This window comes from Scyliorhinus torazame, chromosome 5 (genome assembly GCF_047496885.1).
Source record: "Scyliorhinus torazame isolate Kashiwa2021f chromosome 5, sScyTor2.1, whole genome shotgun sequence".
Taxonomy (NCBI): domain Eukaryota; kingdom Metazoa; phylum Chordata; class Chondrichthyes; order Carcharhiniformes; family Scyliorhinidae; genus Scyliorhinus; species Scyliorhinus torazame.
The window spans coordinates 127,447,551-127,469,827 of record NC_092711.1 but is presented as its reverse complement, the minus strand read 5'-3'; the positions used below and the strand labels follow the sequence as shown (position 1 = coordinate 127,469,827).

The 22,277-nt window shown below is 50.6% G+C and overlaps 1 protein-coding gene across 1 annotated transcript; it reads right to left on the bottom strand.

Moving 5' to 3' along the window:
* Positions 1–1,867: 1,867 nt before the first annotated feature.
* On the bottom strand, positions 1,868–17,822 carry LOC140421809 (uncharacterized). The gene is made up of 2 exons (XM_072506732.1): positions 17,720–17,822; positions 1,868–4,490 (listed from the first exon to the last, which is right to left on the bottom strand). Exon 2 carries the CDS (start codon positions 4,044–4,046, stop codon positions 2,922–2,924), a length of 1,125 nt encoding a protein of 374 aa, XP_072362833.1. The 5' UTR covers positions 4,047–4,490; positions 17,720–17,822; the 3' UTR covers positions 1,868–2,921.
* Between the last annotated feature and the right edge of the window lie 4,455 nt (positions 17,823–22,277).

The window sequence follows — 22,277 nt, the reverse complement described above, 5'->3', positions numbered from 1 at the left end:
TCTCTAAATGTCATCCTTTCCCGAGTCCTAAACCCACATCTTTCTCTAGTTTCTCTCCCATCTCCCCTCATGCCCTCTCAGAGCTCAACTTGTCCATGAGATCCAGCTCCTGCTCCATCGACCCTATTCCCACTGAGCTTCTGATCAGCCAACTACCCTGTGTCCATGGATATTGTCAACATTTCTCTCTCTTCAGGTACTGTCCCTCTGTCCTTCAAATCTGCCATCATCACCCCCTCCTCAATAAAACAAACCCTTGACCCTGCCATCCTTACAAATTACTGCCCCTTCTTCAACCTCCCTCTCCTCTCCGAACTCTTTGAACATGTTGCCACCTCCCAAATCCTTGCCTATCTTTCCCAGAACTTGCATGTTTGAATCCCTTCAATCAGGTCTCCGCCCTGTCACAGTGAAATACAAGAGACAAACACAATCTTACCCGGAGAGAAGACAGACAATCCGGGAGCTTGGATGCATGGGTAGCACAGTGGGTAGCACTGTTGTTTCACAGCACCAGGGACCCGGGTTCGATTCCCGGCTTGAGTCACTGTCTGTGCGGAGTCTGCAAGTTCTCCCCATGTCTGCGCGGGTTTCCTCCGGATGCTCCACTTTCCTCCCACAGTCCAAAGATGTGCAGGTTAGGTGGATTGACTATGCTAAATTGCCCTTCGTGTCCAAAAGGTTAGGTGGGGTTACTGGGTTACGGGGATAGGGTGGAGGTGTGGGCTTCAGTAGGATACTCTTTCCCAGGGCTGGTACACACTTGATGGGCCGAATGGCCTCCTTCTGCATTGTAAATTCTGATTCTATGAGGTGAGATTGTCCTTTCTGAGCTCCAGCCAGGTGATGTTAAACACTCAGGCGGGAAAGACAAAAATCTACAACGAGTTTAAAACAGCTGATTTATTTCATCAATATCTAGAATGTTAAACTCCAGTCCCTTCGAGGTTATTATCATCAGAAACAAACTCCAACTATCAGAGTAAAAACCTCAAAGTTCTGGTCCAGATAGAGGCCATTTGGCCCATTGTGTGTGTGCTGGCTGAAGTGGAGCTATTCAGCCTAATCCCATTTTGCAGATCTCAGTCGATTGCCCTGCATGTCCCAGTCCTTCAATTGGATATCCAAGACATTTATTTTAAAGTGATCAGGATTTCTGCTTCTAGGACCCTATCAGACAGCGAGTTCTAGATTCCCACCACTGAAATAATGACCTAGAAGCCATAGCTTTGCCAAAAGAAGTATCCATTCTAAAGTGTAAGGTCCGTGTTCAAGACAACACTATAGAAGCACAAGGAAATTCCCTTGCAGACCGAGTAGCAAAGGAAGCTGCCTCCCAGTGGGATTTTTCAGCAGAACCAAGACACATCTACAAATTGGGAGTGACCGATTTATTACAAGATCTACGTGAAATGCAACATGACTCCACACAAGAAGAGAAATGGTCATGGTTAGACTCAGGTATCCAGTTGTATGATGATGATAGATGGAGACAAGTTCAGACTGATAAACAGTTGCACCACAGGCACTGATGCCATTTCTGGCCCAACAGATCCGTTCATGGGGACATTTAGCCCCTCAACAGATGATGGCTCGATTCCAGAAAGATGCTATGGAGGACCTTGATAACGGTGGTTGTGGTCATGTCTGGGCAGGGGATGGCGAATGGGAACCGGGAGTACTCGTCAATCACATTCAGGAAGTACGTGTTGCGGTCGGTGGAGGGGAGGGGGCCTTTGAAGTCCATGCTGAGGCGTTCAAAGGGACGGGAATCCTTAATCAGGTGCGCTCTCTCTGGCCGGTAGAAGTGCGGTTTGCACTCCGTGCAGATTTTAACCACTGCTAACCAGTAAATGGTGCTAACCACTGCACCACTCTGCTGCCCGCTTTTGTTGATTGTTAATATCTAAACCTCTCAAATGATTAACTGACTGAAAAATTCAGACGTCTTCACCCTTACAATGCCAACTTCATCTTTATCCCCTGGATTTGATTAATGGACCACGATTCTATGAACGATGATTAGATTGATTTCAGTTTTGTGATAATTAATGAATCGTCTCACTTTATAATTGATGAATGCAGTGACCAGGATGTGCTCTCCACAGGACTGGGATGCCCTGCCATTGCCTTTATTTATTCCATTATTAACTGACTGAAGCAACAATAAAGTTAAGGTCAAAATAAATAAAGCAGTTATATTCCAAGCCTCATCCAAGAAAGGATTCTTGGCTGCCTGATCGATCTATCCAGCTACCTGTGGATAGGAACTCCAATGCCTCTCTGTTGCTCTCCAGTTCTTAGTCTCATCCTATTTATAGTTCATTCCCTTGTCTTGTTTTCACTCTGAAATTCATTATCTCTCACCGTTTGTGGCACAGTGGTTAACACTGTTACTTCACAGCGCCAGGGTCCAGGGTCGATTCCCAGCTTCGGTCACTGGGATGTAATGCAGAACAAGGCCAGCAGCGCAGGTTCAATTCCCGTACCAGCTTACCCCAACTGGTACCGGAATGTTGCGACTTGGGGCTTTTCACAGAAACTTCATACTTGTGACAATAAAAGATTATTATTATTATGTCTGTGCGGAGTCTGCACGTTCTCTCCATGTCTGCCTAGATTTCCTCCGCGTGCTCCAGTTTCCTCCCTCAAGTCCTGAAAGATATGCTTGTTTGGTGAATTGGACATTCTGAATTCTCCCTCTGTGTACCTGAAAAGGCGCTGGAGTTTTAAAAAGATTGAATTCCATTTGCAATTGTTCTCCCCATCTGACCAGTCCACTGCTATCTTCCTGCAGTCCATGGCTTTCTCCCGCAATGTCAACCATACGTAGAATTGTTGTATCATCTGCAAATTTCATAACCATTCATATGTACCAGAAAACTGTGGAACCCCACTGGAAACAGGCGTCCTGACATCATTCAACCCTGGATGTGATTCACAGCAGTAATAACAGCAGAATCCATCCCCTGTTGTCGCCTGTGAACTTGCTGCTGTCGCAGCAGGTTGTTTGACTGAGCGAATCCCCTCCCACACACAGAGCAGGTGTACCGCCTCTCCCCACTGTGACCTCGCTGATGTGTCAGCAGATTCCATTCACTTTTAAATCTCTTCTCGCAATCAGAGCATTTGAAAGGTCTCTGATCAGTGTGAATAAGTTGGTGTGTTGTAAGGTGGGATGACTGAGTGAATTTCTTGTTACACATGGGGCAAGTGTACAGTCTCTCCTCAGTGTGAACTCGGTGTATCAGAAGGTCTGATGAATCAATGAATTCCTGCCTACCCACATGGCAGAAGAACGGTCTCTCCCCAGTGTGAACTCGATGGCGTCTCAGAAGGTGGGCTGACTGAGTGAATCCCTTCCCACAATCGGAACAGGTGAATGGCCTCTCCCCAGTGTGAGTGTGTTGGTGTTTCAGAAGATCCTTTTTGCTTTCAAATGTTTTCTCACAATCAGAACAATTAAATGGTCTCTGATCAGTGTGAACAAATTGGTGAGTCAGAAGGTGGGAGGAACAAATGAATCCCTTCCCACACACGGAGCAGGTGAACGGCCTCTCCCCAGTGTGAGTGCGTTGATGAACCAGTAAATCCTTCCTGTTTTTATAGTTCTTCTCACAGTGAGCACATTTAAAAGGTCTTTGATCAGTATGAACACGTTGGTGATGCGATAACTGAGTGAATCCCTTCCCACACACGGAGCAGGTGAGTGGCCTCTCCCCAGTGTGAGTGCGTTGGTGGAACAATAAATCCTTGCTGCTTTTAAAGCTCTTCTCACAGTCAGCACATTTAAATGGTCTCTGATCACAGTGGACCTGATGGCGGGTCCGGAGGTTTGATAAAGCTTTAAATCCCTTCCCACATTCCAGACAAGTGAATGGCCTCTCCCCAGTGTGAACATGCTGGTGTGTGATGAGGTTGGATAACTGAGTGAATCCCTTCCCACACACGGGGCAGGTGAATGGCCTTTCCCCAGTGTGAATCCATCGATGAGTTTCCAATTCAGATGGGGATAGCATGCCATCCCACAGTCCCCACATTTCCATGGTTTCTCCATGGTTATCGACAAGTTATCTGGTGTAGGTGGGATGCAGATTTGAGGTCACTATCAGATCAGCCGTGATGTTATTAAATGGTGGAACAGGCTCACGGGGCTGAATGTCCTATTGCTGCTTCTTGATTTCTATGGTGCGAATGTCCTTATGTCTCTCCAACTTGGATCATCCGTTGAAGCCTGAGTACGGTGTCTCCCTGTTGTAAATGCTGCAATTTAATTTCATGCTGTGTGATTGGTTAAAACTCAGTTCCAGCTAACTGTGTAAAATTACTTTGATGTCTGTGTCTCGGTGCTTTGCCAATCACAGTGATTTTTGAACTATTTTCCCAAAGTCAAAACAGACAAACATTTCTCGTTCCACGTTGAAAGGCCGATCCTGATGAATCAAGTGACTCTGTCAGATCTCGACATTATGTTTGCATCTGCAAATATTCTGTAAAAGGAGATTACATTGAAATACTGTGAATATACAAGACACAAACAGACCATTCTGTCACAGATTCTGCTGCTGTCAATATTCGGCACACATCTCCGACTGTCACACCCATCAAATCTCAGCCTTTCAGCTGATTTTCAATTCCATTCTCTCTCATGTGCTTGTCCCGTTTCCTTTTGAAAACATCTCAGCACTTTCCTCAACTCCTTTCCATGGTAATGAGTTGCACATTCTGAACCCGTGATAAATAATTTTGTCCGTATTGTCCCCTTGGATTTATTCATAACTATCTTGTATTTCTGACTTGTTATTGATGGGCACTCGCTCACATCGCCCCTCTCCAAACAACTGATAATTTAAAAGATATATAGCAGGTCACTGCTTAATTTGTTGTTGTCGATAGAAAAAAGGCCCCCCTCCAATTAATCTTTCCTGAGAGCTGTAATCTCTCATGTTACAAAAGTCATCACGGTCAATGCAAGATAGAATTCGCAAAGGGACAAACCTTTCTGTTGGGTTCAGTTTGTGTGCAAATTCTACAATTCTAACCCCCTGTAAAAGGAGTTTACTGTCAGTCCAGGATAGAAATTCTGAACAGGCAATTTTAGTTTTTCTGGAACATTTTTTCCTCTCTTGTTCCCCCAAAGCTGTCAATCCCCGTCCCACACACTCTCCCTCCTCCCTGGGCTGAAATCCAAACCCATCTCACCATCCCTTTCCTCCACTCCCAGTTTTCTCCCTCCCTCTCCTCTGCCTGGGTTCAGTTCTCCAGCTCCTGTCTGCAGACTGACAATAAAATCAATGGGTCTTATTGGGGGTTTGGGGCCTCCAGCAGGTGTTTGTGAATCCTCCCCGCCCACCTGCCAGAAGCTCTGCAGCTGCAAACCAGGGAGCTGACAATGATTGTGAAGGGTATGCTCCAGCTCACAATGCCCGGGGACTGATTGACGGCAGGTTCGGACCAATAGGAAGAGGGGGCGGGGCTGGAAGACCAAACAAGAGCGGCTGGTCCTCCAGCCAATCAGAGTGAATGGGAGACGGAACAAAGCCGGGGCTCTCGCTCCCTCCGCATGCGCCAGGCCACACAGTCCGCACGGGCCTGTCTCGGGGAAAAGCCCAAGCAGCTTTCGCCGGTTCAACTGCTGTATCCTCGCTTCGTATTCCGGGCTTCGGGCTACACGGAGTGTTTGTGAAGCTTCCCGACCCATCCGCCAGCTCCATCCCTCCCTCATGACTCACCCGAACGAATTTGACCGGCTGAGGATTTCCACCCTTACCCCTGAATCCTGAGTTGTCATCGGTACTGCGCCTGCTCCAGCTCACGTGGGAGACCGGTCTCAGGCCCGCCCCTCATTCACTCCGATTGGTTGGAGGATCCGCTGCAACCACACGATCCGCCAGGCCCGCCCCTCTCTTCCTATTGGTCCAGAGCTGCCGTCACCCATTCCCTGGGCATTGTGAGCTGGAGCATGCTCAGTGCCGATGCTGGTCTCGGCCGGGAGGTTTCTCTGAAACCCGGTGGAGGTTCCAAACCCCAATAAGAAGTTTCCGGGCCCGGGTTTGCATCGAGCGGCGGGACAGCTGCGGCCTGCTCCCGGTGACAGGCCTGAGTTACCGGCCGCCGTCTTTATAGAGGCTGCAAACCCGCAGGGGGCAAAACATCAGAGAGAGAGTTTGTTGTGAAACCAATGGGATTTTGTAAAACAGGAGGTCAGGGTTACAGTCAACAACAACAACTTCTATTTATATAACACCTTTAACATCATAAATCATCCCAGTCAACTTCACAGCAACATTATAGAACAAAGTGAGACACCCAGACACAACAGGAGATATTAGGGCAGGTGACCAAAAACTTGGTCAAAGAGGCGAGTTTTAAAGAGTCTTCAAGGAAGAAGTGAGGTGGAGACGGGGAGGTTTAGGGAGGGAATTCAGTGCTTGGGGCCGAGGGAACTTAAAACCATGGTGGAGTAATTAGAATCGGGGGGTGTACAAGAGTCCAGGATCAGATCTGTGCAGATATCTCAGGGGGTTGTGGGGCTGGAGGAGATACAGACACAGGGACAGACGAGGCCATGGAGGGATTTGAAAACAAGGGTGAGAATTGACTGGGAACGAATGCAAGTCTCGGAGCACAGGGATCATAGGGGGAAGGAACTTGCTGTTTATTAAGACATGGGGAGCAGACTTTTGGATCGCTTTAAGTTTCCAGAGGTGGAATGTGGGAGAGAAGCCAGGTGTGTAATGGAATTGTCCAATCCGGATGTGACGATGGCATGACCGAGGTTTCAGCCCCAGGCACACAGAGACAGGAGAGAGGCCAGATAATGTAACGGCTGTGGGAAAAGGCGGTCTTAGTGATAGTACAGACAGGAGTCCAAAGATGTGCAGATTAGGTGGATTGGCCATGCTAAATTGCCTCAGTGTCCAAAACGGTTAGGTGGGGTTACGGGGATTGGGTGGGGGTGTGGGCTTAAGTGGGGTGCTCTTTCCAAGGGCCGTTGCAGCTCAATGGGCCGAATGGCCTCCTTCTGCACTGCAAATTCTATTCGGTCAGTGATGCACGATTAATGACCACTAAAGCGAGGTTGTAGTCCAACTGAAGGCTTTAATAAACGAGATGTTTCCCCCAGCAGCTCAGGTACAGAATGAGGGCTGCTGGGGCAGCATGGCTTCTTATACCCCGCCTATCAGGGCGGAGCTATCATACACTCTAACCAATAGCAAGCACACAGTTTCCACCAATGGTGCTTTAGCCTATCAGGTACCGTAATACCTATAATATCACATTCACCCCCTGTTTTTAAAAGAAAGAGTCCGGCGGGAGTGGTGGCCAAAAACTGCAAAACATAACGTGGTATAATGAGTTATGGAGGTGCCGTAATACCACCGTACAGTGTTTAGTAACTATTTACAAGTCTGGTAGCTATGTACATTTGATGGTTTATATTTACAGATTACAGTTAAAATGAAGCAATCAGTCGATTGGGGGCCCTGGTCGTCCTCTGTGATCGTCGGAGCTTCGGTGGTGACTCCGGTGGAGGCTCGGGCGTCTGTGACTCCGGGAGCGTGGCTTCGATCTCCATGGCAGCTGCGTCACCCCTAGACGGCGCTGGTGGGGAAAACGGCTGACCTGGGAAGGGAGCGCCTGAGGGGGGCGTCGGCGGGTTGGGGGGCTTAGAAGGGGGCGGCGGAAGGACCGATCCTCCTGTAAGGTGCAGCGGTGGAGGGGAGGGTGGGACTGGTGGCTGGAATGTGCATGGGGTTCCGGCGGGCGCCGGGTCCCGTCGGGAGACCGTATCTTGTCGGCCGTCGGGGTACGCCACGTAGGCATACTGGGGGTTAGCATGGAGCAGATGGACCCTCTCGACCAACGAGTCCCACTTGTGCGCCTGTACGTGTTTTCGGAGCAGACTGGGTCCAGGTGCTGCCAGCCAGGTCGGGAGCGAGGTCCCAGAGGAGGACTTCCTAGGGAAGATAAGGAGACGTTCGTGAGGTGTCTGATTGGTGGTCGTACAAAGCAGTGACCGAATGGAGTGGAGGAGAGGGGTCCTTTGAAGTCCATGCGGAGGCGTTCAAAGGGACGACAAGCCTTTATCAGGTGCGCTTTCTCTGGTCGGTAGAAGTGCGGTTTGCACTCCGCGCAGATTTGGCAGTCCCTGGTGGCTGTTCTGACCTCCTCGATGGAGTAGGGCAGGTTGCGGGTCTTGACAAAATGGAAAAAGCGAGTGACCCCCGGGTGGCAGAGGTCCTCGTGGAGGGCTCGGAGGTGGTCCACTTGTGCGGTGGCACATGTGCCGCGAGACAGGGCGTCAGGAGGCTCCTTTAGCTTCCCGGGACGATTCAAGATCTCGTAGTTGTAGGTGGAGAGTTAGATCCTCCACCGCAAGATCTTGTCGTTTTTTATCTTGCCCCGCTGTGCATTATCAAACATGAAAGCCACCGACCGTTGGTCAGTGAGGAGAGTGAATCTCCTGCCGGCCAGGTAATGCCTCCAATGTCGCACAGCTTCTACTATGGCCTGGGCCTTCTTTTCGACTGAGGAGTGGTGGATTTCGGAAGCATGGAGGGTACGGGAGAAGAAGGCCACGGGTCTGCCCGCTTGGCTGAGGGTGGCCGCCAGAGCTACATCGGACGCATCGCTCTCGACCTGGAAGGGGAGGGACTCGTCGATGGCGTGCATCGTGGCCTTTGCACCGTCTGCTTTGATGCGGCTGAAGGCCTGGCGGGCCTCTATCGACAGGGGAAAAACTGTGGATTGGATCAGGGGACGGGTCTTGTCCACGTAGTTGGGGACCCACTGAGCGTAGTAGCTAAAAAACCCTAGGCAGCGTCTCAGGGCCTTGGAGCAGTGAGGGAGGGGGAACTCCATAAGGGGGTGCATGCGTTCAGGGTCGGGGCCTATAACTCCATTTTGCACTCCGTAGCCGAGAATGGCTAGACGGTCGGTGCTAAACAAGCATTTATCCTTATGTATGTAAGGTTAAGGATTTTAGCGGCGGTCTGGAGAAATTTTCAGAGGTTGGTGTCGTGGTCCTGCTGATCGTGGCCGCAGATGGTGACATTATCGAGATACGGGAATGTTGCTCGTAAACCGTACCGGTCAACCATTCGGTCCATCTCGCGCTGGAAGACCGAGACCCCGTTGGTGACACCGAAGGGAACCCTGAAGAAAAGTTAGAACCGCTCATCTGCCGCGAAGGCAGTGTATTTGCGGTCACTAGTGCGGATGGGGAGCTGATGGTACGCGGACTTGAGATCCACCGCGGAGAAGATATTATAATGTGCGATCCTGTTTACCAGGTCGGCTATCCGGGGGAGTGGGTACGCGTCCAGCTGCGTAAACCTGTTGATGGTCTGACTGTAGTTGATGACCATCCTATGCTCCTCCCCGGTCTTTACCACCACTATTTGAGCTCTCCAGGGGCTGTTACTGGCTTCAATGACCCCTTCCCTCAGTAGCCTTTGAACCTCTGACCTAATAAAGATCCAGTCCTGGGCACTGTAGCGTCTGCTCCTGGTGGCGACGGGTTTGCAATCCGGGGTGAGGTTCACAAACAGGGAAGGCGGGTCAACCTCAAGGGTCGCGAGCCGCAGACAGTAACGGGGGGTATAGGGCCGCCGAATTGGAGGGTCAGACTTTGAAGGTTACACTGGAAGTCTAAATCCAGAAGTGTAGCCGCGCAGAGGTGGGGAAGGATGTCGAGACGGAAATTTTTGAACTCCCTTCCCTGGACTGTGAGGTTTGCTACACAAAACCCCTTTATCTCCACTGAGTGGGAACCGGAGGCCAGTGAGATTATTTGATTAACGGGGTGGATGAGGAGAGAACAGCGCCGTACTGTGTTGTGGTGTATGAAGCTCTCCGTGCTCCCAGAGTCGATTAGGCAGGACGTCTCGTGCCCGTTGATGAATACGGTTGTCGTAGCGGTTGAGAGTGTTCGAGGCCGAGACTGATCCAGAGTCACCGAGGCCAATCGCAGCAGTTGCGAGTTCTGTTCGGGCAGTGTGTGGTCAGCCGAGCTGGGGTGCTGGGGGTTCATCCAAGATGGCGTCACCCATTGGTCACACATGGCTGGTGGTGGACAAAATGACGGCGCCCATCCCTCCAAAGTGGCGTCCGCTGAACAAGATGGCGGCACCCCGGGTACGCACGTGGCCCTGGGATATGGAGATGGCGGCGACCGCTGGCCGCACGGGGTCCATGGAGAAGCCCGTGGTTGCAGTCTGCATTCGCCGCTGGAGACCGTGGCTACCGCTCGGGCCTGGCATACCCCAACAAAATGGCCCTTTTTGCCGCATCCCTTCCAGGTGGATGCGCGGGCCGGGCAGCGCTGGCAGGGGTGCTTGGCATGCCCGCAAAAGTAGCAGCGGGACCCCTCGGTGTTGCCAGGCCACCTTGCAGCGCAGGCCTGTAAGGGAATGAGGGAAGTCTCGGGGTCGGCCACGGAGGGGTTCCACGCTGCCCAGGGGGCTGCCGCGTGGACGGGAATGTAAGCGCGGGCGTTCCTGGAGGCCATGTCCAGGGAGCCTGCAAGGGCCCGTGCCTCCCTGAGACCCAGGGTGTCCTTTTCTAACAGGCGCTGGCGGATTTGTGACGATAGCATACCTGCCACGAAAGCGTCCCGGACTAAGAGTTCCATGTGTTCGCTCACCGAAACTTGCGGGCAGCCGCAGCTCCTGCCCAACACCAGGAGTGTACGGTAGAATTCCTCCAGCAATTTCCCAGGGGATTGTCGCCTTGTTGCAAGCAGGTGCCGGGCGTAGACCTGGTTTACCGGGCGAATATAGTGTCCTTTTAGCAGCTCTATTGCTGCATCAAAGTCTTCCGCTTCCTCGATGAGGATGTAAATCTCCGGGCTCACCCTTTAAAAAATGTTTTTAAAAATAAATTTAGAGTACCCAATTCATTTTTTCCAATTAAGGGGCAATTTAGGATGGTCAATCCACCTACCCTGCACATCTCCGGGTTGTGGGGGCAAAACCCACGCAAACACGGGGAGAATTTGCAAACTCCACACAGTGACCCAGAGCCGGGGACGAACCTGGGACCTCAACGACGTGAGGCAGCAGTGCTACTCACTGTGCCACCGTGCTGCCCTCCGGGCTCACTCTTGAGTGCAGGACGTGCAGTTTCTGCTCTCCCGTGGGTGCGTTTTCGGCCGTCTTGAGATAGCCTTTAAAGCACGCCAGCCAGTGCTTAAAGATTGCCGCTGAGTTCGCCGCGTGGGGTCTGAGTTGCAGACACTCCGGCTTGATTCGGAGCTCCATCCTTTCTTCTTAAAAACTAGCTTATTAAAGTGATGTCCCGGAGGACTGGAGAATAGCCAATGTTGTTCCTCTGTTTAAGAATGGTAGCAAGGATAATCCCGGGAACTACAGGCCGGTGAGCCTTACTTCAGTGGTAGGGAAATTACTGGAGAGAATTCTTCGAGACAGGATCTACTCCCATTTGGAAGCAAATGGACGTATTAGTGAGAGGCAGCACGGTTTTGTGAAGGGGAGGTCGTGTCTCACTAACTTGATAGAGTTTTTCGAGGAGGTCACTAAGATGATTGATGCAGGTAGGGCAGTGGATGTTGTCTATATGGACTTCAGTAAGGCCTTTGACAAGGTCCCTCATGGAAGACTAGTACAAAAGGTGAAGTCACACGGGATCAGGGGTGAGCTGGCAAGGTGGATACAGAACTGGCTAGGCCATAGAAGGCAGAGAGTAGCAATGGAAGGATGCTTTTCTAATTGGAGGGCTGTGACCAGTGGTGTTCCACAGGGATCAGTGCTGGGGCCTTTGCTCTTTGTAGTATATATAAATGATTTGGAGGAAAATGTAACTGGTCTGATTAGTAAGTTTGCAGACGACACAAAGGTTGGTGGAATTGCGGATAGCGATGAGGACTGTCGGAGGATACAGCAGGATTTAGATTGTTTGGAGACTTGGGCGGAGAGATGGCAGATGGAGTTTAATCCGGACAAATGTGAGGTAATGCATTTTGGAAGGTCTAATGCAGGTAGGGAATATACGGTGAATGGTAGAACCCTCAAGAGTATTGAAAGTCAAAGAGATCTAGGTGTACAGGTCCACAGGTCACTGAAAGGGGCAACACAGGTGGAGAAGGTAGTCAAGAAGGCATACGACATGCTTGCCTTCATTGGCCGGGGCATTGAGTATAAGAATTGACAAGTCATGTTGCAGCTGTATAGAACCTTAGTTAGGCCATACTTGGAGTATAGTGTTCAATTCTGATCGCCACACTACCAGAAGGATGTGGAGGCTTTAGAGAGGGTGCAGAAGAGATTTACCAGAATGTTGCCTGGTATGGAGGGCATTAGCTATGAGGAGCGGTTGAATAAACTCGGTTTGTTCTCACTGGAACGAAGGAGGTTGAGGGGAGACCTGATAGAGGTATACAAAATTATGAGGGGCATAGACAGAGTGGATAGTCAGAGGCTTTTCCCCAGGGTAGAGGGGTCAATTACTAGGGGGCATAGGTTTAAGGTGAGAGGGGCAAGGTTTAGAGTAGATGTACGAGGCAAGTTTTTTACGCAGAGGGTAATGGGTGCCTGGAACTCGCTACCGGAGGAGGTGGTGGAAGCAGGGACGATAGTGACATTTAAGGGGCATCTTGACAAATACATGAATAGGATGGGAATAGAGGGATACGGACCCAGGAAGTGTAGAAGATTGTAGTTTCGTCGGGCAGCATGGTCGGCACGGGCTTGGAGGGCCGAAGGGCCTGTTCCTGTGCTGTACATTTCTTTGTTCTTTGATGCACGATCAATGACCACTAAAGCGAGGTTGTAGTCCAACTGAAGGCTTTAATAAGCTCGATGTTTCCCCAGCAGCTCAGGTCCAGAGTGAGGGCTGCTGGGGCGGCACGGGTTCTTTTTTTTTTTCTCACAAATATGTTTATTAAGAATTTTTTAACAAAATTTTCAACCATACAAACAAACCCCCCCCCCCACCCCCCGTAACAAAAAAGAAAGAAAGCTCGCATAGCAAGACATGAACATGGCAAGTCAATATGATACAGAACTTTGTCCATTGGATTCCTCCCGTACATATCTGTTTTCCGGATCATTCATGTATTTTCTTGCTCAGATGCCCCCCAGAAACCCCCCCCCCCTCAAGAAAGATAGCCCCCTCCGAGTTGCTGCTGCTGCTGTCCGAACTTCATCTAACGCTCCGCGAGATAGTCTAGGAACGGTTGCCACTGCCTGGAGAACCCCTGCGCAGACCCTCTCAAGGCAAACTTTATCCTCTCCAACTTGATAAACCCTGCCATATCATTTATCCAGGCTTCCACACTGGGGGGCATCGCATCTTTCCACACTAACAAGATCCTCCGCCGGGCTACCAGGGACGCAAAGGCCAGAATGCCGGCCTCTTTCTCCTCCTGCACTCCCGGCTCATCCGCTACTCCAAATAATGCTCGCCCCCAACTTGGCTTGACCTGGACTTTCACCGCCTTAGATATAGTCCTTGCAACTCCCCTCCAGAACCCATCCAGTGCCGGGCACGACCAGAACATATGGGCGTGGTTCGCCGGGCTTCCTGAGCACCTCCCACATCTGTCCTCCACCCCAAAGAACCTACTCAGTCTCGCCCCCGTCGTATGCGCTCTGTGAACAACCTTAAACTGTATCAGGCTAAGCCTGGCACACGAGGAATAGGAATTAACCCTACTTAGGGCATCAGCCCACAGACCCTCCTCAATCTCCTCCCCCAGCTCCTCTTCCCATTTACCCTTCAGCTCCTCTACCAAAGCCTCCCCCTCTTCTTTAATCTCCTGGTATATCGCCGACACCTTGCCCTCTCCGACCCATACGCCCGAAATCACCCTGTCTTGAATCTCCTGTGCCGGGAGCAGCAGGAATTCCCTCACCTGCCGCCTCACAAACGCCCTCACTTGCATATACCTGAAAGCGTTTCCCGGGGGTAGCCCAAACTTCTCCTCCAGCGTCCCCAAGCTCGCAAACGTCCCATCAATGAACAGGTCCCCCATTCTTCTAATCCCTGTCCGATGCCAGCTCTGAAACCCCCCGTCCATCCTTCCTGGGACAAACCGATGGTTATTTCTGATTGGGGACCACACCAAGGCTCCCATCACACCCCGGTGCCGTCTCCACTGCCCCCAGATCTTTAGCGTTGCCACCACCACCGGGCTCGTGGCGGACCTTGTCGGCGAGAGCTGTAGCGGTGCCGTCACCAGCGCCCCCAGGCTCGTTCCTTTGCAGGACGCCATCTCCAACCTCTTCCACGCCGCCCCCTCTCCCTCCATCACCTACTTACGGATCATTGCCATGTTGGCTGCCCAATAGTAACCACCCAAATTCGGCAGCGCCAACCCTCCTCTATCTCTGCTACGCTCCAGGAACCCCCTCCTTACCCTCGGGATCTTACTCGCCCACACAAAGCCCATAATGCTCCTGCCTACCCTCTTAAAAAAGGCCTTGGTGATCACAATTGGAAGGCATTGAAATACAAAAAGAAACCTCGGGAGGACCACCGTTTTAATCGACTGTACCCTGCCCGCATTGGTATTTAGTTGCCTACCCTTTACAAATCCCGTCTGGTCCTCATGAATCACCCCCGGGACACAGTCCTCAATCCTCGTAGCCAACATTTTTGGCAGCAACTTAGCATCTACATTAAGCAGCGAGATCGGTCTATACGACCCACATTGCAGTGGGTCCTTATCCCGCTTCAAGATCAAAGAGATCATCGCCTCCGACATTGTCGGGGGCAGGGCCCCCCCCCCCTCCCTTGCTTCATTGAAGGTCCTTACCAGCATCGGGGCTAACAGGTCTACATACTTCCTATAGAACTCCACCGTGAACCCATCCGGCCCCAGGGCCTTCCCTGCCTGCATGCTCCCCAGTCCTTTAACCAGCTCCTCCACCCCAATTGGCGCCCCCAAACCAGCCACCTCCTGCTCCTCCACCCTTGGGAACCTCAGTTGGTCCAAGAATCGTCGCATCCCCTCTTTTCCCTCTGGGGGCTGGGACCTATACAGCTCCTCGTAAAAGGCCTTGAATGCCTCATTCACTTTCACCGCACTCCGCACCGTAGTTCCCCTGCCATCCTTGACTCCACCTATTTCCCTTGCTGCCATCCTCTTACGGAGCTGATGTGCCAGCATCCGGCTCGCCTTCTCGCCATATTCATATCCCCCCCCCCCCCCCCCCCCCCGACTAGCTGTCTCCTATCTTAGGCCAGTCCCGTGCCCGCGTCTCCCGCACCCTCCAGTCCCCCAGTCGGGGAACCACCGCCCCGACCACCTCTTCCATTTTCAGTTCCCCCTCGGCCAGTGCAGCAGCAACCATATTCTCCCCCCCTCCCCTCCCCCCCCCCCCTCCCCGCGAGATCCAAATCTAGCTCTTTTGCTCCCCCCATAATACTTCCGTAAGTCAGCTGACTCCTGCTGACCCCGGCTTCCCCCACCTTCCTGTTGATCCCCCCCATGTGGGAATCCCTCCTCCTCCTTACGCTCCTCCATCCCCCCCTCCCTAATGCGGGAAAAAGCCTGTGCTTTCCTGAGCCAGCCCCGCCCCGTAGTGCAGCTCCTGTTGCGGCCTTATTCCAATTCCCCCATCCCCGAGCCTCACCTTCCTCCAGCACCGACGCCCACATTCCCCACTGTCCCATCCAAAAAACTCTTGCCCCGTCCCCATCCATCATCCCACCCGTGAAACATTCTTTACCCATATTTACAACCCTGTACACAGTCTACATCTCCCGCACAACCACAGTCCCTCAGTTCGAGTCCAATTTTTCCGTTTGGATAAAGGTCCAAGCCTCTTCTGGCGTTTCAAAATAGTGGTGTCGGTCCTGATAAGTGACCCACAGTCGCGCAGGCTGCAGCATTCCGAATCTCACCCTTTTTTTATGCAGCACTGCCTTGGCCCGGTTGAAGCCAGCTCTCCTCTTTGCCACCTCCGCGCTCCAGTCCTGGTAGACTGAGATTCACCGCATTCTCCCATCTACTGCTCCGCTCCTTCTTGGCCCATCTCAGGACCCTCTCTCTGTCCGCGAAGTGATGGAACCTCACCACCATCGCCCTTGGCGGCTCGCCGGCCTTGGGTCTCCTCGTCAGGACCCGGTGAGCGACTTCTAGCTCCAGGGGGCTCAGAGAGACCTCCGCACCCATCAGCGAATGGAGCATCGTGCTCACATACGCCCCGGCATCAGCCCCCTCCACTCCTTCGGGAAGACCCAGAATCCGGAGATTCTTCCTCCTCGACCTGTTCTCCAGGACCTCGAATCTCTCGGCCCACCTCTTGTGCACCGCCTCTTTACCGCCAGGCCTAGGATCTCGTCCTCGTTCTCATTGGTTTTATCTCTCACCTCACGGAGCTCCACCGCCTGGACCTTCTGGGTCTCCTTCACCCCTCGATCGCCAACAGAATTGGCGCCAGTACCTCCTTTTTAAGCTCCTCCACGCAGCGCCCGAGGAACTCCTGCTGGTCCGGCCCCCATGCTGCTCGATCTCCATCCTCCGCCATCTTGTTTTTTTCCCCCTCGTTTCTGCCGCTGCTCCAAAGCCTCTTTTTCCGCCGCTCCACTGCTAATCCCCGCCATACGACTGTAGAAGCCAGGTATTTTGAATACAACTAGTATAGGTAAAAGATAGCTGCTTAAGCATAGATATTAAGCCCCAGTTTTAAATACCCACTTATACAGCATAATTCACTTTTACTGAGGTCCGTTGTTCTGGCAAATGCATATTTTCAAAGTCAGTGTGACATTAAAACAGCACAGTTGCAAGACAATTTGACACTGCTTGTGCTAATTGTCAAGGACAAGGACTGAATACCATAGCAACATGAAGGCACCATTGTTCAATGCAGATAACAGCTAAGCTCGCTTAAAAACCAGTCTATTGCTGGTAAAGATTAGCAGAATATCACATTCCATAACATGTAGACATGAAACAATTAAAAAGCTGATGTTGCACATTGAAGATGGACGGCTTGCCATCAAATCAAATGTGTTTGAGTCTAACCCAAACCAATTAGGATTATATTGGGGTGTGATTAGATGACTTAAGACAGATGTGAAAGTGTATAACTGAAAAGTTTCCGCCCACCATTTTAGTGTTGTCTGTCCGTAATTGCTGTCTTTAATTCTCTTAGTCTGTCTGTTAAGGTTTTTGTTTTTAGAGATGTCTTTTGGGGGTTCTGTCAGCCTGTCAGTCTGTGTCAGTGATGTTAGTCCACTTTTGACTTTGAGTTTGAGTTTAGCTGAAGATTAGCTCTCTCACTCTTCATGTTTCATTGCCAGACTTTGACCTTTTAAAAGTTACTTTCGAGCTGTCTGCCTAAGCAAAAAAGATAATGTCTGTAATTCTCTGAAAGCTTCGAATTGTCTACGAATTGCCTTTTAAATGACTTTCAAATTGTAATCAAGCGACTACAAATAAAACAATTCTTTTTGGCACCTGAGAAGTTTTAACTGCAAATTTCGGCTGAGTCCCAGTATTCGCAAAGTGCTGCTGGTAACCGAATAGCAGAGATGATATAAATTCCTTCAACTTTACACAGTCGAATAATACAAGGAATCGAACAACTTGGCATAGTCCAGAAATATTACAAATCTTACAACTTGTCGTATTGCGCCAGGACTTTGATTCATCAACTAAGCTTCCCCCAAACTTGGCATAGTTCGACAGGTTAAGATCCCATCAATTACAGATTCCTACAACGACGGAAGGGGGACCTTACTTCACCTTCCCACACAGGATTCGATCAAAACGTTTCCGTTGGGGCTCCTCCGTAGAGCCCAAAAGTCCATTATAGCGGGAGCTGCCGAAATGTGCAGCTTAGCTCCGAATCGCCGCAACCGGCCGGCACAGGTTCTTATACCCCGCCTATCAGGGCGGAGCCATCATACACTCTAACCAATAGCAAGCATACAGTTTCTACCAATGGTGCTTTAGCCTATCAGGTACCGTAATACCTATAATACCACAGTCAGAAGCTCATATTGGGATCAAATGTGAAGCCAAGTTTACAAAGAGACTGGCAAAGTCTCAGACTGTTGCCAGGGAGAGGGATAGAGTCGGTATGTCAGGAATGGAGGTTGGAGCAGGGACCGAACAGTGGATTCAGTCTTCTCCATATTTGATTGAAGTTATTTAGTAAACAGGAAGAGAACCAGAATGGACCCTGAGTCTGATATCTGGTACAACTTAGTTCGAGAGGGAGAGGAAGAACGAAGGAAACCCTGGAAGATTTGGAGAAACGCCCTTTGCGATTGCTCATCAAATCTCCACATGGTCAGTTCTGGACACAAGGTTAACATCTGTTATTCTGTCTGCTCAGTCAGGGTGATTCAGATTAATGTCTGTCACAAGTCATGGATGAAGTGACTTATAAAGCATATTCTTATCTCCAATTATATAAATTTGGTAAAACGATACAGAAATAATGATCTAATACTTTATTTGGATTTCAGCCCAGGGAGGAGGGAGAGTGTGTGGGACGGGGATTTACAGCTTTGGGGAAAGAAGAGAGAAAAAAATGTTCCCCAGAAACTGGAATTAACTGTTCTGAATTTCTATCCTGTACTGATAGTGTGGCCTTTGTAAACTCCTTTTCCAGGGCATTAGGAGAGGATTTTCAGACAGGAAACACAAACCAAATATCACATTAAGATCCGACAGTGTCACTCAATTGATCAGGACCTGAATATCCTCAGACGATGAATGTGGAATGAAAAATGTTTGTTCTGTTTGTGGAAAAATATTTCAAACATCAGTGTGACTGGAAAAGCACCGAGACACACACACACCCGAGTGAGTGTGTTCCAGTGAACTGACTGTGGAAAGAGCTTTAACCAGTTACAGCCTGAAAAAACACCACACCATTCACTAAGGGGAGAAACCATACATGTGTTCTGTGTGAGGATGAAGCTTCACTTGATTGTCTAAAGAGGAAATGCACAAAGACACTGACTCCTTGGAGATACCGTCGAAACGTGGAGATTGTGGAAGTTGGATGTTCAACAGTTTAATGAGAATCGAGCCAAAGGGGCAAAGGGTAAGTCACACAGACAGGATGAGCTCTGAGAGAGCATGATGGGAGATAGCAGGAAAATAATGGAAAGATGTGAGTTCAGAATTTGGACAAGAAAGGTCTTCAAGGCAATTTTACTGAGTGGTTTCGTGGGGAGCAGAATCAGCTGATCGGATTGTTTCAATGGGTGGGGTTTTTCAGTCCTTCCTGCTGTTGGATCTTCCAGTCCCACAGATCTCTCAGACTGCTGTTCCGGTTCACTGGTTATCGCATTGGGTTCGCTGTACGCCCCCTGGGGTCTGTGGAAGAACTCCCGGAGCCTCATTTGCCTGATGAATTCTCTGGAGCGGAAAAACTACAACATCATCTTTGCAGCCTTCAACACGTCATCGATGAAGATGAACACCTTGCCAAGGCAATCCCCACACCCCCACTACTTGCCTTCAAACAACCGCGCTCAAACAACTACCCAGCCTCCAGAACACCACACAACCCTGCCATGGCAACCTCTGCAAGGCGTGCCAGATCATCAGCATGGGTACCACCATTACACGCGGGAACACCACCCACCAGGTACGTGGTACATACGCGTGCGACTCGGCACAAGTCTTGCTGGCCTTGTTCTGCATCACAAACCAGCTGTCCAGCCCACTGAGCTAGACCATTGCGCGACAATCGCCAGGGAGGAATGTTCCCTTCCAGTCGGGGAACACTTCAGTAGCCAAGGGCATTCAGCCTCTGATCTTCGGGTAAGCGTTCTTCAAGGCAGCCTTCAGGACGCACGGCAGTGCAGAATCGCTGAGCAGAAACTGATAGCCAAGTTCTGCACACATGAGTATGGCCTCAACCGGGACCTTGGATTCATGTCACATTACATTCACCCCCCACCATCTGGCCTGGGCTTACAAAAATCCTACCAACTGTCCTGGCTTGATACAATTCACACCTCTATAACCTGCGATTATCCCTCTCTCAAGTCGCACCGTCTGGACCTGTAAAGACTTAATTACCTGCAAAGACTCGCATTCAAAGTACCATCTTGCATCATTGAATTTTTCTATATATATGTTTGTGGAACCCACCTCTTCATTCACCTGTGGAAGGAGCTGCGCTCCGAAAGCTAGTGATTCGAAACAAACCTGTTGGAACTGTTGTTGTAAGACTTCTTACCGTGCCCACCACAGTCCAACGCCGGCATCGCCACATCATAAATGGGAAGCATTTAGGGCGTCACGTGGCACAGTGGTTAGCATTGCAGCCTACGGCGCTGAGGACCTGGGTTCGAATCCCGGCCCTGGGTCACTGTCCGTGTGGAGTTTGCACATTCGCCCCGTGTCTGCGTGGATTTCACCCCCACAAATCAAAGATGTGCAAGTTAGGTGGATTTTAAAGCCGACGAAGGCAGGCCAGCAGCACAGTTCAATTCCCGTACCAGCCTCCCCGAACTGGCGCCGGAATGTGGCGACGAGGGGCTTTTCACAGTAACTTCATTGAAGCCTACTTGTGACAATAAGCGATTTTCATTTTTCATTTCATTTTTCATAAATGTTGCTGGAATCTCATTAGACTGTAACTTCCAAAAAGAAATTTGATCTATTCTGAAAAATAAAACAAAATAGTTGAACTGTGGGATTAAATGGGTCGCTGTACAAAGAGCTGGAATGGGAAAAATGGGCCAAATAGACTCCTCTGTGCTCCAGCAGCCTTGTGTACATGTAAAGGGAGTGGGAACAACCTGGAACCTACTGCCTATGAGGGGAGGAGATGCAGAGATGACGGAAGGATTTCAATAGGAAATTGGACAGGCACTGACAGAAATAAACCAACAGGGATTTGGGGATAGAACGGGGCAATGGGCAGACTGACTTCCTCCACAGGGAGCCGACACGGTCCCAAAGGGCTGAATGGCCCCATTCCCCACCCTCCAGATGCTGTGATCTCAGGAGAGAAATTCAGCTGCTCCAGTCACTCCAACTAACTGGAGTCCCTCATCTCTGGTCCCAATCTCGTAAATGTCCTCCACACCGTCTCTAAGAACTTCACATCCTTCCTAAAGTGTGGAGCCCATACATAGGGTTCCACTCCAGAGGGATAGAATTGAAAAGCACGGAGGAAATGTTCAACTCGATTAAAACCAGGGTTAAACTACACTGGGAGCACTGTCAACATTGATGATCTCCATTTAGAAAAAGGAAATAAGAGGCACTGGATAAGGTGCAACAAAGATTTATAATATACAGAACTGAGAGCATTTAACACTCAGGAAAGGCTGGGGCTGCTTTTTTCTGGAAAAGCGAAGACTGATGGGTGACCTGGTGGAAGTCTTTAAGATTATGAAGAGAGACTTCCGGTTGCGGCTATGCGGAGCTAAGCCGCACGATTGGGCAGCTCCCGCGAACACGGACTTTCGGGCTCGATAGAAGAGCCCCAACGGAACTTTTTTAACAGCCAACCCATGGGGAAGAGAGGAGAGAGGTCCCCTACCAGCTTGTATGGACCGGACCCGCAGCGAAACGGCCAAAAAAGTGGCATTGGAGCAGCAGGAGAAGAGAGGGAAATCAAGCAAAATGGCAGCGGCCGGGGACAAAGAGGAGATGCAGGAATTCATCAAGCGCTGCTTCGAGGAGCTGCGCAAGGAGATGGTGGCGCCTATGTTGGCAATAATTGAAGGACTTGGGGCAACCCAGAAAGCCCACGAGGTGAAGATCCAGGAGATCCGTGAGAATGAGGACGAGCTCTTGGGCCTGGCGGAGAGAGTGGAGAGGCACGAGGCGCTACACAAGACGTGGGCGGGAAGACTCGAAGACCTGGAGAACAGGTCAAGGAGAAATAATCTGAGGATCCTGGGCCTCTCAGAAGGAGTGGAGGGGGCCAACACCGCGGCATATGCGGGAACAATGATCGGGGTGCTGATGGGCGCGGAGGCCCCCCCAAGGTTGCTGGAGCTGGATGGGGCGCATTGGGTGTTGGCGAGGAAGCCCAAGGCAAATGAGCCGCCAAGGGCGATGGTGGTGAGATTTCACCAGTTTACAGACAGAGAGGGGGTCCTGAAATGGGACAAGAAGGAGCGGAGCAGCAAGTGGGACAATGCGGAGATCAGAATATAACCGGACTGGAGCACGGAGGTCGCTAAGCGGAGAGCGGACTTCAACCGGGCCAAAGCGGTGCTGCATCGGAAAGGGGTGAAATTTGGAATGTTGCAGCCAGCACGACTGTGGGTTACACATAATGGCCAACACCACTACTTCGAAACGCCCGAAGAGGCGTGGA

Coding starts and splice junctions, on each gene's coding strand:
- LOC140421809 (XM_072506732.1), bottom strand. CDS start 4,046: ATGGAAATGTGGGGACTGTGGGATGGCATGCTATCCCCATCTGAATTG.